Source organism: Cariama cristata, unplaced genomic scaffold (assembly GCF_000690535.1).
Source record: "Cariama cristata isolate BGI_N322 unplaced genomic scaffold, ASM69053v1 scaffold38107, whole genome shotgun sequence".
In the NCBI taxonomy this organism is placed as follows: Eukaryota; Metazoa; Chordata; class Aves; order Cariamiformes; family Cariamidae; genus Cariama; species Cariama cristata.
In genome coordinates, this window is record NW_009627928.1 from 9,873 (window position 1) to 28,900 (window position 19,028).

The 19,028-nt window shown below is 47.5% G+C and overlaps 1 protein-coding gene across 1 annotated transcript; it reads left to right on the forward strand.

Moving 5' to 3' along the window:
• Positions 1–4,596: 4,596 nt before the first annotated feature.
• On the forward strand, positions 4,597–18,470 carry USP31 (ubiquitin specific peptidase 31). Its single transcript, XM_009704595.1, has 15 exons — positions 4,597–4,731; positions 5,224–5,312; positions 6,323–6,415; positions 7,596–7,731; positions 8,242–8,386; positions 9,171–9,354; positions 10,092–10,203; positions 10,831–10,925; positions 11,448–11,525; positions 12,035–12,164; positions 13,516–13,635; positions 13,812–14,037; positions 14,832–14,990; positions 15,716–15,868; positions 16,927–18,470. Exons 1-15 carry the CDS (start codon positions 4,615–4,617, stop codon positions 18,468–18,470), a joined length of 3,381 nt encoding a protein of 1,126 aa, XP_009702897.1. The 5' UTR covers positions 4,597–4,614.
• The last annotated feature ends 558 nt before the right edge of the window (positions 18,471–19,028 follow it).

Consider the following 19,028-nt stretch of genomic DNA (forward strand, 5'->3'; position numbering starts at 1 on the left):
TGATGGGACAACACATCACCAGGAACGCATGTCAGTAAAAGCCAGCGAGGGTCTAGGCTGGAGTGACATGCTGGTGATGCTGAGAGAGAGGTGATAAGAAATACTACCCTGGATTCCTGAAATTCTTACTTATGTCTGTTTCTGTACAGAACCTCCCCATGCCCTCTTTTTTACTTGAAATACCAGATGCAATTCCTCCTAGCAATACTAAAGACCCTTTTATCTTCAACTCTGTCTAGACTAGGACTTAAAGTGCAGTGGTAGCACCTGTTGGCCAACTTCACTAAAGCAAACTAGACCAGATAAGGCAGCTGGCTCTTAGCTTGCCAACTGAAAAGCGTTAATGCTGGCCTGATGATATCATACCTTTTTATATCTTAGTGCGGCGAAGACCATACGCTGCTGCGGGGGTGGGCGTGTGTGTTTCAGCACCTCTCTTTCTCTTGGCACTCTTCGGTCAGCTCACTGTGGAAAAGAATGAGCTTGGTCTTGCTGCGACCTGCACTGCCTTTGGAGCCCTCCTGCCTCCGTGGTGGTACTGGATGTCGTCATCTTGGTGTGCTGAGCTGGGTGCAGGAGGGAATGGGAGGGATGAATAAGGCCATTAAAAGGCAAATGTATTCCTGTGGAGGCATGGATAGCAGTTGTAGAGAAAATATGTAGTGAGATAACCACTTGAAACTGGACTAAAATCTCTGCTTCACACTTTGGTGACTGATTTTCAGTTTGGAATGTGACACAGTAATTCAAGGGCTAAATTTAATTTTCAGTGTGTAATTTTTTTGAACAAAGATAATGTTTGCAAAGGAAGTCTCTACGTGTATGTCTTAAATTCTTCCCTACAAGTGGTTTCAGCTAAACACAGCTGCCATGAATATCAGCCTTCTCTCCTTGCTGTGGATGGTTTGGGTATTTTGGAATATTAATTTTTCCTAATCTAGATGACCCACTAAGTCCTGTCAGCAGCGACTGACTGTTAGCTGGGACCACGGACTCAAGTCACGGTGTCATGGGGCTCCTTCACCCCTGCTGCAGGCAGGGCCTGGGTCTGTGGAGCAGTGCCCCTCGAGACCTGCTGGTATCCAACAGCGAGGGGCTGCCTTGTGAGTGCCCTGAGGTGGGTCAGCCTGGAGCTCCCTTAAAAATAAAAGAATGTGTGATGCTCTGATCAAGAAACTAGTGTTCAGTAAATCTAACGGGAGAAGTGTAAGACTGGGAATTGTAATAAAGTCAGTGGGAGTGGGACCCTGTGCTGCAGCATTCAGCTGAAGGATGTTTAGTGGTGTGAAGGAGAGATCTGGCTATGAAAGCATCCGTGGTCTAGGCTAGCCAGTGTCAGCTGGTGGAACAACAAGGTTGTGTCTCTAGGTGCGACTCGGGGGCGGTGGGTTTAGGTTTCTCCGTGTCGTTCCCATCTTGTCCTGATATCTCCTGGGTGAATGTCGAGTGTTTAGGTATCAGACCAGGATCTGCAAGCATGATGGCTGTATTTTCACACTTAGTGATACATTTCATAATTTGGTGCAACATGAATAGTTCACTAGGGAACAACAAGGTTGTGTCTCTAGGTGCGACTCGGGGGCGGTGGGTTTAGGTTTCTCCGTGTCGTTCCCATCTTGTCCTGATATCTCCTGGGTGAATGTCGAGTGTTTAGGTATCAGACCAGGATCTGCAAGCATGATGGCTGTATTTTCACACTTAGTGATACATTTCATAATTTGGTGCAACATGAATAGTTCACTAGGCTTTCTGCTGAAGTAGGGTAAGAGGTATCAGGCTGATACCCGAAGAGGGTTAAGATCATTTTTTGGATTGTGTTTTGTCACTTGTTCCTGCCAGTGGATCTTGTTTTGCTTAATGGGAACGAGGACCGGAGAAGGCTGTTTGATTTCCTTCCGTCTTTGAGTCCTTACAGACTACTTCAGATTTTTCTACCCAGTAAATTGGCTTGCAGCAGTGTCCCAAGCTCCCGTTAGGTTGAGCACTGAGCAGGGGTGTGCTGCGCTCACACCTGTGTGGTGCAGAGGTGAGCATTCCCTGTGCACCGCTCCCTTGTTTAAAACTGTGTATTTGAAGGGGGAGGGTGCTGGTTGCTGTGCAGACAAGGGCAGTAAATCTGTTGTCAGAAGGGCCTGCATATATGTAACGAGAGCAGATTATTTCTGTTTTCCCTTATATTACTGCCTTGAGGTAGGCAGATAGATTATAGAGGATAGAGAATATATGTTTATCAGTCCTCTCCTGTCTTTTTCATCACCCCCACTGCTTCTGGTGACCCCATTTTCTAGAGGGATAAAGCGAGCAGCCCAACCTCATTTCTCAAATCTGTTCCAAAGGCTGATTAGAGGAATGGAGGAGCTCTGGTACCCTGCGTGCCGCCTGCCTGGCCCCTCTTGGCGCTCCCCGGGGCAGCTGCTCTGCCGCAGCCTTCCGCGTGGTTCCTGGTCTGTGCTGGTGCCGCTGCCCGTTCATGGGGACCCTGCTCCAACAAGCTTGAGTCCCCTGTAGGCACTTTCTGTCTCTCCGTGGGTGTACCAATGGATGTAGGTACAGCGCTGCTAACATGGCACATCCCAAACAGGATTGCTTTTCCCGGTAGTGTGCAGCACAGGGAGGTTGGGGAATAGCTGTGCAACTGATGTGAGCTTTGCTATGAGCCTGTTTCTTACAAAGAAAAGCTGGGTATTGACTCTGTGGTTAGAATTGGTGGAGAGGGAGCATGGGGGTGTCTGACCTGTGTCTGTGTGTTAGATGAACGTCCCGGCTGTTTCAAGAGCAGCAGGAGGAGCAGGCTGGCTCTCCTGGCTGCAGCCTTGTGCCTCCATGGAGAAGCAGAACTTGCTGGCTTTTCTATGGCAGCAGTGGCATCTACTGCTTGGGAAGGAACCATGGCTCAGCTGCTGAGATCAGCCCAACATGGCACGTTACTCCAGGGAGTACTCATGCCAGCGATGCTGAGTGCAGAAGCTGGTGCCTGGCTTCTGTCCTCCAAGTCGGTGCCGTGTCCCCTGGCACGCAGCAGCTAGTGCTGGCTGGCCATTTGGGTGTGATTGTAGAGGCAAGAGTGGGATTGGAGAGCTGGAGCAGAGAAAGTGTGCTCTGGTGTTGGTTGTTGGTGAGGGAGATGCCCTTCTAAACCCTGCTGTGGGCTCCTGTTGGCTTTTCGAGGAGGAGGAGAAGACATCATCCTGAGGAAGGGGCATATGTGACCCAGCTGGAGAGCTCAGTGTGAACTTCAACGTACAAAAGGTGAAAAAGCTGCAGGGCAAGGATAAATCTGCGAAGAGCAGATTTCAGTTGCTGGTGAACTTCAAGCCCTTGCCGTTTGTGTCCGGAAGAAAAACAGGTTTGAGCAAATCGCTTGGGTGTGCTGGTGTCCTTCCGAGGCAGCTTTTCTGGAAATTCAAGAGTAAATCAGATGCATTCCCCAGGCTCTCAGCATGTATCCAAAGTGGTGGCAGTTGTGCGTATCGCACCTGTGGCTGCCCGAGTCCTCCCTTGTTTCAAGTTTGCGGGTCCAGCAGCACCGGTCCGTGCTGCACTGCTCTGGCATCGGTCATGCTGCGTCACTTCAGTTCCTTGTGCTCGCCCCAGCGAGAGGGAAAGCCGCATCTCCGTGGCTGGGACGGTGGTTCGTAACTGTGTGTAATTGTAATGCCAGTGTAAACTGCGCCTTTCCTCCTGCTCAGTCATCCGTACTAGGCAAGTTTTCTGTTTCGGGTAGTGGCAATAGAAGGTGGTACTTAGGATGAGCGAGTTGTGTGTAGTGAATAGTTGATACCTGGTGGAGAAAATTATGTGGTGACTGTACTGCTTATGTGCTTAAGAGGAAGTCTGATGGAAAGTAAGTTTGCTCTGCCTGCAGATTATTGGGATGATCAGTTTGTAGAAGCGTCTGCAGTTTTGATGTACTGATCTTGGCTGATTCCTGGGGTTGTACACCTATATTAGCATTGAGCATCTGCATCTAAGTTTTGGGAGATCTGTTACCTCGCCAAAGCAGGAACAAGCTAAACGGAGTGAGTGGACATTAGGAGACTAGATACTTGTTTTGCTTCAGCTTAAACAAATAGAAGGTTTTGCAAGCTGAACAGTTTCAGACCCTGTGGTGCATGGACAGGTATGATTGAAAATGGCCTCGGCTCTGTGTTAGCATGGGAAATACTGCCTGTCATTGTCAGTACATTGAAGTGAGCTTGCCTTGCTCTTGGCTTGTGTGAAAGTACTCTAGACTGATTGTTTTGGTGTTCATCTCATCTGAGTTGAACCCCGGGTTTGCTATAAACATTTCTGTTTCAAGGATGATGCAGTTCCTCCACAGCCCCGTGTCTATTCTGAGAGCAGGTGACAGTCTCTCTGCCCAGCAAGGCATCAGCTGCTGCTTTAACTCCAGGTGTGCGCAGGGTCCAGCACGCGATGGTCCGTCCCGGCCTGTCCCCAGGTGGTGTGGGGAGGCAGTACCCCATCCAGAGCTGTTGGCCGTCCCTGGTTTTGGGTGCACTGTCAGCTCTGCCTGTCTGATGGCGAGGGCTTGGTAAAGGGAAGAGCTCAACTCTTGGGCTTTTGCTGTACGCCATCTCTGTCTCTCTGCAGAACATTGTGTCCAAGAACGCTATGCAGTACCGTGGGAATGCCCAGCATGATGCGCAGGAGTTCCTGCTTTGGCTTCTAGACAGAGTCCATGAAGATCTAAACAATGTAGTGAATTACAGTGGCATGCCTCCACTCAAGGTAAGAGATTTTGGTGGGAGCCAACATAGGAGAGTACCTGTAACTTTGCGTGCAGTCCTTCATTTTGAATTAGATCTCCCTGTTCACTACTCAATTCCAATAGTTTGGATGGAACAAAAGCTTGGGTTAAAATACTGTTTGTTTCTGGCCCTGTGAACGCAACTAGCCGTTTCACTGGCAAGTGCTCCCCCATACAGTCATCTGTGAATGTCATATACCGCCTTGCAAGAGCTGGGGGTCCTTACAGGGGAGGGGCTGCCAGACACATCATCGATGTGAGACCCCTGCCTTTGCTTGGGCTGCCCTTGCTACCTCACGTTCCTGCATAACCACCCATGTGAGCAGAGCGCACTTGTTATTTAAAAATCTTGTGACATTTTTCTGGTGGTTTTGGGCAAGGAGGGCACAAATTCGCCTAGGAGTGCTGGAGCCATCTGGCATGGTGCACGTCCACGTCTGGCTGTGCTTCTGGGATTTATTCTTCTCTTTTAGCCACCGCTGGAGGATGATGTGCTGTTCGAGGGACCAGCCTTTCCAATCAGTAGTACTTTTGTGCAGGAACTCTTTCAAGCCCAGTACAGGTATGATATTTGGTAAATTTTGAGGCATTATTGCATGTATTGGTGACCTCAGTATAATTCTACCCTGATGCTAGCTCCCAGTACAGTTGAGGCTGGTGTGGTTGTATTAACAGCTGTTTATTAATTCCTGATGAATGAAATCTGAACGAAGATCTTGCTCCAGAGGAGAGAGAGAATTTTGCTACTTCGAATTTGGTATATTCTGTGAAAATCTGCAGTATGTACTGCTTCTTCACCTGCCCTAATGCATTCTGAAAGCAAATCAGTGCTTAGTGGATCAAAGATTTGGGACTGCTCAGTCCTGTGAGCCTTACCCTGGCTGTTCAGAGGCAAGAGCCTGTGGCAAGAGCTGGAGGTGCCTGGAGGCTGCTGGAGAGTTATGGATCCGAGGCATCTTGCAGAGTTCCTGTTATCTGGCACTCGGGAATTCTGAGCTGAATCTTTCACTGTCCCTTCAGGGCTTTCCCATGAGTTTCCTATACTTCCTGGAAAGCGAGCTTTCTGATTTCAGAGTTAATACAAGAAAACAGCCTAATTTCCAGTGCTCCTCAATGGCTTGTGTCTGTACTGCTATAAGAACTTTAATTGCTGGCGCCTTTCTTACCAATATTTGCCAAGGCTTTCTTTGCAAAGGAGAAACTTTAAGCCTGGTATAAGACACAAAGCCAGTGTAAGGTGCAGGTTAATTCTGAATGGGAGAGATGTATTGTCTGGAGCTTTTCCCTTCGGAGTAAGACATCTGTACACCTGCAGTGCTGACTGTTGCCATCTCTTTCCCATCACTTCCCCTCTTTTCAAAGACAAAACCCTTCCAGACCTTCCATGTTGAAGCTGCTGGTGGTGAATTATTAATTTTGCAGTGATGTTTATTAAAGCCAAATTCAGTGACTGAAGTCTTTTCCTGGCATGCCCTGTAATGAACTTCGAGACTAATTGCTTTAAAAGGATCTAGAAATCAGGAGCTGATGAAATGAGGTATAACTCTGTCCTATTATTGATATTTGTACTAGGTCCTCTCTGACGTGCCCTCATTGCCAGAAGCAGAGTAACACCTTTGACCCTTTTCTCTGCATCTCTCTACCGATTCCTTTGCCTCATACACGGTATGTAACTGTCCTGAACTTAACGTTGGCTGTTGCCCATGCGTATAGTGTTGTTTACTTTGCTACAGAAGGAAGAGACATGTCAGCAAAATCTCTCCGGTAAGTCTTAAAAAAAGATCTATGAGACCATATGGGGCTTAAATTTTTGCTTTGCAGGTAAATTGGAAAGCTGAACCTTTTGCCTGTTTCAGAATGGCCCTCCGCCCCCACCCTTAACTTACTATAGAATTCATTTTTTTGGGGAAAAAAATAGCTTTGATTCAGGTAACCAAAATATTTTGCTTTTGACTTAATTTATAGCATTTTAAAATTAAAAAGGGGAAAAGGATGAAACACTTTTTTTTAACTTTCTTTAGAACAGTCTTGCTGATCACTCCAATTTCAAAAAGTGAAGTTAAAAGCTTTTCTGTAAAATGTTTTGCTTTTTTGAAAGACAGCTGTTGACAAAGAGAAAAAAGCTCCAGGGAGGGGGGAAAAAAAATCCGCACACTTCCAGAGTGAAGATACAGATGCACAGCAAAACTACCTGTTGTATAAATAAGCAACTCCTTCACATCATGTTTTGGATGCAGAAAACTTGTATGGGTTCAAGAAGCAATGGAAGAAAGTAATGAAAGGACATGTTAAATATGACTATGTCACATTTGGTTCAGAAGTCCCTGCTTCACCACCAAGTGGAGTCTGAGTGGGCTTTCCAGGGAGGGGTCCCTGCTAGGCTAGCTGCCCCACTCTTCTCTTCCCGAGGTAGTGCTCTGGCTGCTGGTGGAGGCAGGACTGAATGTTGGGAGGCAGCCTGGAGGAGCTGTATCCAGCAGCAGCTCTCTCTGAGTGCTTTAAGGGGCTGCCTCGAAGTGTCCTAAGCAGCATTACAGGATCCTTGTTGGAAAATCATGATCGCCTTGTCATAGAGAGTTTATTTTTAACTTTGTGGGGCTTTTTTGAGAGGATGTTCTGCTTACGGGAGCAAGTAACACCAGTCCATGTAGTAAGAAAGGAGTCTTTGCAAATCAAACTTACTCTCCTGGCTGAGCATAACTCCTGTGTGAGGTGGATCCAACTGCCAGGAGGGCCCTGTAGCTTATGAGCAGCCTGGGTGCACCCCGGTTGGGCTGACTCTGTTCAGGGTACTGCCAAGAGGTGCTCAGCCCAGCCCCAGCAGTGCCTCCCGCACTCTCCGCAGGCCGCTTTACATCACCGTGGTGTACCAGGGGAAGTGCTCTCACTGCATGCGGATCGGGGTGGCAGTGCCCATCTCTGGAACGGTGGCCAGGCTGCGGGAGGCTGTCTCCTCAGAGACCAAGATACCCACGGAGCAGGTAACGGGCTGGTCTCGTCACCCATGTGCCCTACCTTCGGCAGGAGGGAGTGCGGAGGCTTTCATCCCATGTTGCATATGTAGGAATTGAAATTTGTTGCCCATGACTGAATGGGGGAAGCAGGGTAGTGGCAACTTGAATCATGTTTTTCCCTGTGCATTGGCTTTTGCAAACCTAGTGACGTTGGGATAGCCATCGGTGGGGTGTGCAGACCTGCCTGATCACACAGTGATTTGTGCGTGCTGGCAGTGAGGGAACCACTGGGCATTCCTCTGTAGGAAGAGCTTCAGGAAAGCTGTAGGATCCCACCAGAGCCTCTCCATGTGCTGCCTTTACCCCAGCTTCTCTTTTATGGCAGTCCTTTTCCTTGTTCCTTGCTTGTGGCTGATGCCAGGATGTTTTGAGGAATACCATCCCTTAGCAGGAGAATCCCAGTTGAGAGATGGATCAGCTCAGCTGGACCAGACATGGGTGGTTTAATGGGTTCTGGTTTGCTTCTGCTGACTCTAGATCGTGCTGACGGAGATGTACTATGATGGATTTCATCGTTCCTTCTGTGATACTGATGACCTGGACACCATTCATGAAAGCGACTGCATTTTTGCCTTTGAGACCCCAGAGATATTTAGGCCCGAGGGTATCCTCAGTCAGAGAGGTAAGTCGATAACTCTGCTTAATGCCCACCTCAGGTGACTGGGTGAGGCAGGCTTGTTTTGGAAAAGGATATACTTGAGAATAAAAGTCCCACAAGCAGTTGGTGTTCTGGTGTATTGATTTCAACTCTGGCTTTGTCCAGGCTCGTTCCAGCAGACTTAATGGTGTTGTCAGCTGGGAGGTTATCAAGAAGCAATATACAGTCCTTTCTTCCTCTTCCCAGGGCTGATTCTGCAGGCCAGGCTGGCTTAATGTGAAATCTGTTGTGAGGCTTAATTTAAAGACCTGCTAGGGACCAGACGAAGCCACTGAAATGGTGTTATTTAAAATCAGATTGCCAGTGATGAATAAACAGTCTCAGGAATGAACAAACACTTGCTCTTTCAAAGCTCAGGAGCCTCAGCTTCTCTGCATCTCCCTCTCAGTGAAAGGGAATAATTGCATCCTGGGTAGACGGAGTGTAATCAAAGGCAAATTTTATTATTGGAAGTAACAAGTAGAGCTTCTGTCACTTCAGCTTTTCTTGCACGCAGAGGAAGCTATAAGTGCTTGTACAAATTGCTGTGAAAAATCAGTTAGGTGAACACTTGCATATAATTTTTTTTCTGTAAAGAAAGTCACTATGAAAAGTAAATGCTCTTTGAAGCCTTCATACAAGTGATAAAAATGGTCTTGATTCCATGCTGACCTGCTCCTCTGCAGCTGAAGGAGAGTTTCTTCAGGGGAGCATCAGGGTACTAAAGGCAAGTGACGTAACGAAATGTTTCCTTTCTCTAATTTTTCAGGAATACATGTGAACAATAACCTGAATAACTTGAAATGTGGCACTGAGCACTCCCGAACAATACCGTACTCTCAAGGAACAGTGAAGTCTGGAAAACTGGAACAGTCCTCTACTAAACCAGCAGCGAACGACAAGATTGTCTTGCTGGTGTGTAACAGAGCGTGCACTGGACAGCAGAGCAAAAGGTGACTGGCAGCTTCACAGTTAGAGTTACTCTTCTGGCTGCTTCCTTAATTGATCTGGGTTTTACTCACAGTGTAGTGAAAACACAAGGTGAAGGAGCAACAGCTTGCATTCCTAGCTTGCATTAGGTGCTAAAGAGCATGTTGATCAAAAAACATTAATGAATGCAGCAAAATATTCCTAATTTTGGTGAACTTCAAATAGTCCAGTGTTACTGGAAAGTGGTCAATGCAGACCAGTTGGAAGGATGTACATCCCTCTGTAGAGCTGTCTGGTTTCAGAGAGCAGCAAGCAAGTCTGACCAGATCCTGTGATGTGTGGAAATTTTTAATTGGAGTGCAAACAGTGGGGGGAAGTGAGAAACAAACATCGCAATGGCTTCCGCCAACCCTGGACTGAGAACTATCTCAGGCGCTGAAGTTTGTTTCACAAAAAGTCATCCCAGCCAGGTTGCAAAGCATTGCAGCCTGAAGCAAACTACTTGAGCACAGAGCAGGGCTGCAGCCCATTAAAAAGGACCCTTTGCATGGGCAGCTGAAACAGTGTTTCCTCGAAGTTAAGCCCCTCTCCTCTGGGGACAAGTTTTTAAATGCCTAATTTCTGGGGAGCTTCCTCCAAAGCATGCTGAGCTCCATAGGTGCTGAGTGAGGAGGAGAGTGGCACTGTCAGAGTTTGAGGATCCCACTGCTGAACAGAATAATCTTTTAATTGCTCCCTCAAATGCTACTTCTTCCTGTAGGTTTGGCTTGCCCTTTGTGTTGCATTTGGAAAAAACAATTGCTTGGGATATTCTGCAGAAGGAAATTCTGGAGAAGATGCAGTATTTCCTGCGGCCTACAGCCTGCATGCAGGTGAGGCAAATGGTTCCTCTGTTTTGAGACCTTCAACACTGTGCGACGTGAACTAAAGGGGAAGCCAGTTACTTTGAGCGATAATCATGCTGCACACGCTGAACTGATGGCTTCCCAATATTTCTTTGTGCAATAGTGTCCAAATCTGGTATTCCACCCCTTTGGTGCTTTTGTCTGTTACTTGCTGAAAGGTGCAGGTAAGATTAGACTGATAAGTTGAAGAAATTGCATGCTTGACTTCCTTCCTTGCCCTCAAAAAAAATACTTGAGAGGTTAGTGCTGCTACCTGCACTGGAAATCCACTGGTTGGTGGCCTTTGCCTAAAAGAAAAGCTGAAACATGTCCTTAGTGACTGTGTGTTTCTGATGAGAACCCCATCTGAGAGCAGAGGGGTGAAGAGGAGTCTTCTCTGGAGGAGTTATTGGGTACAAAGCCTCAGTTGCTGTACCTCACCCTTCTGTTATATGCCTATGCCAAGCAGCTTTGAGGCCTCGTGCATTTGCTTTCTCATGTAATAAAAATACACCTTCTAGGATAAAGTATGTGTCAGCTGGTGCTGAGAGCAGGTTTGTGCATAGGTAAGTTGGGTTTGAGCCATTGACATGGCTTCTACTCTCTTTGTTGCAGGTTTGCCCATTCAGTTTGCGAGTGGTCAGTGTTGTAGGCATAACATACTTGCTACCTCAGGAGGAGCGACCTCTCTGCCATCCAGCAGTGGAAAGGTGAGTTGGTCCTTATTCCGAGGAGTGGAGAGAGGTTTGTCAGCTGGGAACTCAGTGTCTAGCCATGCAGAAAGGGACAGTATTGGTGTGGATGTGTGGAACAGACTTCATAGGCCTGAGGGGCAGGGAAATGACTGAGTGTCCTCAAGAAGCTGTGTGAGGATTGATCAGTTGTGTGTCGTGCCATCTGGAGTCTGTCCTCAGAAATGGAGAACACAATGAAAGTATTACTCCCCCCCTTTTTTTAACTTTTTGTTTAATGACTGTTTAGAATTTTTTGTAGATGCCTGTTCTGTAAATAAGTGTACGTTTACTTACAGAGTTAATGTACTTAGGTAAACTCAGTTTGCCATCTTTGCCATGTTCTTTGCTGTATGAATTCCTTTTACTCCTTTGCAAACTTGAGCTATGTGGGAGTGGAGGAAGGATGAAGGGCCAGTGGAGAGAAGTTATATGCATGTAAAAGATAACATAGGGTTCAGATTGAAAGGTGGTCTAACTTCTGTCTGCTCCTCTCTCCAGGGCATTGAAGTCATGTGGACAGGGGGGAACTGCTCATGTGAAATTAGTGGTAGAATGGGACAAAGAAACTAAAGATTAGTAAGTATGAAGTAGAAAACCTTAAAGCATGTTCACCTTGAGAACAATGCTTGGGAGCTTGCTTGTGTGAATTGTGCACCCTTCAGCAAACATGAGACCCCTAAGAAACTCCACCCCGTGCCCTGGCCCTTGTCCGCAGGGACAGCCTGGGGCTGGGTGCCCTAGATTTGCTCTGAGTTGGAGTCCTTTTCTCTGCAGCTGAGGTTTTGCATTATGGAGCAGGAGTCTGGCCTGTGGCTCTTCCCCCCACGAATCATATTCATGTGAGAAAGTTTGTGGGCAGTGAGCAGCTTTTTCTGTCTGGGATAAACTGGAGTGGGTGCCCACTGAAGCTGTTTACCCCTGTGTTCAGTTGTGTTGCCCTGGTCAGATCTCTTGCCAGTCAGCTCTTGCTCACACGTAATGGGACAAATCCAGGCAAGAGCTGCTGATTGTAACTTCAGAAGGGCTCCTCGGCAGTGTGGGGAGCAGGTGGATGTGCTGGTAAATGTGTTGTCTCCCTGATGCAGCTTGTTTGTGAATACAGAAGAGGAGTATATTCCAGACTCTGAAAGTGTCCGCCAGCAGAGAGAGCTTCATCATCAACCTCAGACCTGCACTTTATCTCAGTGTTTCCAACTGTACACCAAAGAGGAACAGGTAGGGAGAAGGCTGTATAGCAACCAGGACTCAAAAGATCTGGCTGGTTCGCGTGCTGCATGAACTCCCATGCTCAGCAGAGTAGCTGTTTTCTACAAACACCTATTTGTTGAGACAGGAGGATAAATTTGTAGCACAACTCTAGTTAACAGTCGTGAGTCCTGCTAACAGAGTTTCTCTGCAGTGAGGAGAAAGTTGTGAGAGGTACTGCTTTTGGATTTTTTGCCCGCCCCCCCGTTGATATGAGAACTTACTCCTCTGTTCTGCAGTTTCCTCCCTGTGAAATGGTAATGTCTGGCATACATTGTAAAGGGTTAAAACAATGTGGCTTCTTCATGGGAATTTACTGCTCTGTCTTGGAACAGTTGTGTGTTTCTAAGCCTGAGCAGGGCTGGGGTGGGCTCAAGACAACCCTGACTGAGTGGGACCCCCTCCAATTGACAGCGCAGTGACCACTGAGCTCAGTTCTCCAAAAGCATGGCTGCTCTCCTCCTCTAGCTCTGCTCGTGGTGCAAGAAGGCTGAAGTGGCAGGAACAATGGTGTGCCACAGGGCAGACTAGAGATGGGTCTGATCTTGCCCCTGCCTGGAACATGTAAGCAATCTGTATTTCTTTGCCAGAGGTCTCTAATCTGCTGTAAAAAGGGATGGTCCTAGGGGCGGACTGCGGACCCATGATTGAGCTTTAATAATTTTAGAGCCTCTCTTGTTGCTTCTTTCAGAGGTGAGGGAAAAGTTGTTTGGCAGCTTAAAGCTCTCTGGCTTCTGAGTTTTCTGAGCACTGGGCTGTGGAGGGAAACTTGTGTTGTGTTTGTATCTCTGAAAAGACACATTCTTCTTGGTGGACAATGAAAATCTCTGCAGTTTCTAAGTCTGTGCCATTGGGACATAGGGAGGAAGAGGGTTTTGGGCAGTGAGGTGTCAAGAGATGAATGAAGACACCTGTCATCTTTCTGTTCTGATTCTTTCTTTGCTGCTGGGTTTCTTGTGAGAATACTTTTACTCAGGCTGCCAAACCTGCCTGCTTTTTGCCTTTGTTTTTTCTTCTCCCTTACTTCAAAGGGATTGGGGTTTATAAGGTGGAAATAGCTTCTCTGCACAGCAGCACTAGGTGAGTTCTGTCTTGCAGTGGGAAGTGCCTCCTGCGTGAGGAGCGCGTGTCTCTGCTTGTCACTATTTTGAAAAGCACCACTGGGAGCCCTGCATTTCCAATGACCTTGATAAATGCTGGAGGTAGATGGGGTGCAGGCGTCAGCGTCTGCACTTGGCCTGGGGCAGCAGAGGAACAGTGGTGTAGTGAAAGCTGCCTCAGAATTTGAAAACTAATACCCACACATGCCTCTTCCTTGTAGCTTGCCCCAGATGATGCATGGCGATGCCCACACTGCAAGCAGCTGCAGCAGGGTAGCATCACACTGAGCCTCTGGACCTTACCTGATGTCCTCATCATACATCTTAAAAGGTTTAGACAGGTAAGGATATCTGCAGTGATGCTGAAGGACTGCTGCTCAGACAGGGAGTGACCTGGCTAGACCACCTCTTCAGAAGCAGCTCTTCTGCCCTACGCATTCCTCTCCTGGGCTTTTGTTTTCCCCAAGCATGGTGGCCTTGCTGCCACTGCAGCTCACGCTATTCTCTCTTCACACAGGAAGGAGACCGAAGGATGAAACTTCAGAACATGGTTAAATTCCCCCTGAGTGGCTTGGACATGACTCCGCATGTTGTTAAACGCAGTCAGAGCAGCTGGAGTCTGCCATCTCACTGGTCACCCTGGAGGAGACCTTATGGTCTCGGAAGGGATCCTGAGGACTATATCTATGACCTGTATGCTGTCTGCAATCATCATGGCACCATGCAAGGGGGACACTACACCGGCAAGTATCCTGCAATATTATGTATGTTGGATCCTTTCAGAAAAAAAAAGGTTATATTTTTCTATTGAGTATCCATAACTACTTCATCTTCCTTGACGAAAGAACCTAACCCAACTAAGAAGGGCTGGCTGTGTAATACCGGAGGGGTAACTTTTATGACTTTGAGGAATGGAACAATGCTTGTTGACCCCAAATATCTTACTGTATGTTTCTTTCTCTGCTGTGGTTTTTTTTTTTCCTTCAGAGTAATGTAACTGGCTTTTCATGTTTCAGAAATGCTCCTGGCCACTCAACGCAGAACTTCTGTAGTTCCAAGAGGCTGTTATACATAGGAAGTATTTGCACATTGGCTGTGTGCACAGACAGTTTGTGAACTCCTCTTTGCTTGCTCCAGCAGCTCCCAGAGCAGCCGGAGATAGACCAAGTTGCTCGGTGGTTCTTAGGATCTGTATGACTTCACACAGCAGCCCAGAAAATGTGTGTGTCGGGTTTTGCCCTCTGATGTACATCTCTGAGCTGTGTTGTGTTGGGTGGGCTCAGTCAGAAGGAGATTCACTGATGGAGGCAGGCTGCCACAAGTAACAGAATGTGAAGTGAATGGAGCCACCCCAAATGGTGTACTGTTCTGAGCAGTAAGGTTGGACAGAGAAAATCCTTTTGTTGTATACTGGTGGCCTCAGGCCTCCATCTTGCAAGCCAGACTGCAAGAGTTTAAGTAAAGTTTAAGTTATCATACAGCAAACCTGAGAGTAGTAGGAGTGAGGAAAGTCTAATAGTAATGTATTTTCTCTCAGCATATTGCAAAAACTCAGTTGATGGCCAGTGGTACTGCTTTGATGACAGTGATGTTCAGCAACTTTCTGAAAATGAAGTCTGCAAGCAGACAGCTTATATTCTTTTCTACCAGAGACGCACAGCAATCCCATCGTGGTCTGCTAACAGCTCTGTGGCAGGTAAGCCCTGCTGGAATTGTCAAGAAGTGGCTGTAGTTTGTCTTTCATGGATCTTTTGTCCTGCAGAATTTGTGCCCGTCTCTGCTTAAGCCTTGACTCTGTCCCAGAACTCAGCGAGACTTGTCTGAGGCTGCTGCGCATCAGAGGCTGTGGGAAACTCTCGCCTCTTCTGTTAAGGCTAGTTGTGGCAAAGAGGCTGTGAGGATGGGGGAACTGCCCTCTACCTCTGTGGGTAATGCTGGTCAGAGCTGCCCTTGTCAAAACCACGACGTAAAAACATGACTAGCTCATTCCCTCAAGCAGTACCGTAGGTCTCAGGTAGGCAGCCGGCAGCTGAATGTGTCAGTTGAATCCAGGGTGAGCTGGGGACAGATGCAGGCTTGGTGACTTGCCTTTGGAAAGGAGAGGGTTTGCACTGTGTTTTTGTGGCAGCTCAAGGAGTGCCCTCTGCCTGCCTGCTGTTTTACTGATTCTTTTGATTCACAGTGTACTGGGACAAGTGCAATTCTGTCTTTCACTTGTGATCACAACTATTTCATAAGAGTAAAGACTGATTCTCTCAGCAATATTTGGATGCTGTGGCTGTGTGGGCCAGCTCCAGACCTCACGTGTCTGTCAAAGCCAGTGCAGTGCAGTACATACCTGACTCTCAGCGGCCTTCCAAGGTTTCACATGTTCTGCAGCGGCACGCTACTGGCCTCATGTTTGTGTCTGATTGCTTGCAGGCTCCACAAGCTCCTCACTCTGTGAGCACTGGGTCAGCCGTCTTCCTGGTAGCAAGCAACCCAGCATTGCTTCAGCAGCATCATCGCGGCGCACATCTCTGGCTTCACTCTCAGAATCGGTAGAGCTGACTGGGGAAAGGAGTGAAGATGATGGTGTGTATCAACACTGCGGTGCGTGGGGGATACTAGGCCACTAGTCTTTCTGTTATGAGATCCCTATAAAAATAGCTGCAAAATATGTAATTACGAGGGGCAGTTACTGTAGTAGCTGGGGGAGGCAGGCAGTGTGTCAGTAGGAGCAGATGGGTTCTGGCACAGGTGAGCTTTTCTCTGGTATGAAAAATGGAGAAGAGAAGGGCAGGAGCCTTTCGAAGAAAGGAAATACTGTCTACGAAACCTCTCAATCAAGAACTTCTTGTGCTTGTGTTTTTTCTGAGTTTCACTGAAGCACCTGTGCAAGGAGGCTGACATATTGCTACAGCTTAGCATAGGTACTAATTGCTGCCGTGCTGTAGACGGCTCCCAGGGAGGTGAGAAGATACACAAATTCACTTGTGTGTGCAAATAACTGTTCAGTTCCTGGCTTTGCCTGGCTCCTTCACATAGTGCCTTATAACTTCTGAAAATGTGGAGCTTCATGGGTCAGTCTGAGCATTTTGAAGCAGGTACAGAGATGTCCCTGCACCAGTGTTATGATAACTGTCAGATCTAGCCATGGTAATCACATTTCTAAAATGCTTATTGTTGTACTTTGTATTTGTAAATACAAATACATTGCTTTATCTGAAGAGGTAGGAATGCTACTTTGCCTTTTACAGGTTGGAATGGGAAATATTCTTTAATATAGAAAAATCTGTTTCTGGGAGCATGATCGTAGTTGGTGTATTCATTGCTAGTTTCAAGGATTTCCAAGGTGCAAAACCTGTGTTTGGTCTCCTGCTGCTCAGGGATGAGAGGAAAATCTGGATTTTCAATTACAGGCTTCAGAGAGTTACTTGTGGGTGACCACTAGCAAGTAACAGTTGTTGAATTCCTTATTCGGCTTTCATGCAAGAAGCTGTGCCTGCAGCTGCAGCAGGCATGAAGAGATAGGCAATGTGGTGTGGGTGAGCCATCCGACTCTCTTGGGGAAACAGCATCTGTGGATAGGTGGGATAAACCGACTGCAGGCTTGGCTTTCATTCTGAGGATGCTGCTTTCTTTCTCTGCAGGAGGATTTTCAACTCGGCCATTTGTGAGAAGCGTCCAGCGTCAGAGCTTGTCATCCAGATCTTCTGTTACCAGCCCACTGGCAGTGAGTGAAAACGGTGTCAGGCCCTCGTGGTCGCTCTCTGCAAAACTGCAGTTGCGCTCCAACTCTCCATCACGCTTCTCTGGAGATTCCCCTGTACATACCTCTGCTTCCACCCTGGAGAAGATTGGGGAGGCTGCTGATGATAAAGTCTCCACCTCTTGCTTTGGCAGCCTGAGGAATCTCTCTAGCAGCTACTTGGAGCCCTGTGATGGCAGTCGGCGAGAGCACAGGATGGCTCGCAGAGCTCCTTTGGCTGTCATGGAAGGGGCATTCAGGGAAGAGTCTGTTGTAAGGACATCTAGCTCAGATCTTTCAGATGAATATGGTAAAAGCTCTGTGCAGCCAGACAGGAATCACCCTGCTTTGGACCCTTTTGATAACAACAATCAAATCGCCTTTGTTGATCAGAGTGATTCTGTGGATAGCTCTCCAGTCAAGGAGGTGAAAGCTCCCAGTGGGACAGGGCTGGCTGCAGAGAAGGCAGATGACACCCCTAAGAAGATTCACAGCTCCAAGGGGATTTCTGAGCCAGACAAAAGTTTGAGGAAGGGAAGGACAGTCTTATCTACCCAAGAGACCAAAGTCTCTCACTCTTCTCCTCCTGCACTAAAGAGTTCCCAGAAAGTTTCCCGGTCTAGAAGTAAGATGGACTCCTCTAGGGCCAGTGGGCGACATGGGTCTCCTGCTCCCACTCAGGCTAGGAAGGACCATAGCACGAAGCCCCTTGAGGTGGCTCTCCCATCAGCTCTACAAAAGCAAAAGTCGGGTGGTTCTCCATCCTCCACAGCTGCCAAGAGAACCCCATCAAGCTCATTGACTAAGGGCTCTTCTGCTGGGAAGAGCCGGACTTCAGACCGAAGCCTCAGCAGGGAGGGCTCTAAGATAAGTCTGGGGTCGGATAAAACAAGTGTTACCAGCAGTTCAAGAACAAGCTCCCCACGGATAAGCCACTCTAGGAGTGACAGCAGGGCAGTAGACAGCAAGCACGTGCGGAGTTCCTCTATGGCCAGCCTGCGGTCTCCAAATGTTGGTGTGCGTTCTGGTTTGAAGAGGGACAGTAAGTCAGAAGAGAAAGGATTGTCTTTCTTTAAATCAGCCTTAAGGCAGAAGGAGACACGACGGTCAGCAGACCTGGGGAAGACAACGATGCTCTCAAAAAAGGCAGGGAGTGGCAGTTCCAAGTCAGGCAGTAAAAATGTGCTGGAAGACAAATCAGAGAAAGGTGTTGTCCCACCAGCCTCTCAAACCAATGCCAGCATTACTGCAAAAGAAAAACTTGTCCCAAAAGATGCCACACCCAACAAACACTCTCTGCTATCTAGTCGCAAGTCCAAGTCTTCCCAGATAGATCCCGGAGTCCAGTCTCCTCCTTCTAGTGGCAAGCAGTCTGCTGACAAGCCACTGAAAAAATTACCTTCTAGCATGCAGGTGTCTGTACGGCCTTCTCTGGAACCTCAGTGAAATGCTGCAATCCAGGTGTCTTTTCTTCTGCTGAGAAGCTAATTTATTCTGAGCTCTTGTTTTTTTTGTTCATGTGCCTAATGTATGTTTTGAGGAGAAGTTAACTGCAAGTTGTCAAAGCGCCTTTTGATTCTGCCATCAAACCAAATAGCCACAGGCAGCCAGCACTGATGCAAGTAGTCTAGCTGGAGTTGTTGTTGAACATGAATGCAGCTGTCCCATAGCACTTGTACAGGAGTCTCTTTATAGAAAATGCAACAACTTTCTTCAGATTCAAGGTTTGAAATCTGAAACCCAGTTGTACTGACACTAGTGTGCTTTGTAGAGCTGTGAACTGATATTCCTTTGGTCTTGTTCTGAGCAGGCTGTGTCCACGCTGGTGCATGGCCTTGTTCTCAGCTGTGGAGGATGCGAAGGAAGCTGGAAAGGAGAGACTGCCGCTTCTTTATGCTCGCTCTCAACCCTCTCTCCCTGCTCCTTCCATTTTTCAAGCTTTCTAAAGGGCAATATTTCAACACTAATGTTGTTTCTCAGGTATATACTCAGCCAGTATAGGAG

Excerpts from the sequence above, each read along its gene's own strand:
- USP31 (XM_009704595.1), top strand. The coding sequence starts at position 4,615 with ATGCAGTACCGTGGGAATGCCCAGCATGATGCGCAGGAGTTCCTGCTT. Across the intron at positions 7,732-8,241 it reads CCAAGATACCCACGGAGCAG|ATCGTGCTGACGGAGATGTA; the intron begins GTAACGGGCTGG and ends TGCTGACTCTAG. Across the intron at positions 10,204-10,830 it reads GGCCTACAGCCTGCATGCAG|GTTTGCCCATTCAGTTTGCG; the intron begins GTGAGGCAAATG and ends TCTTTGTTGCAG.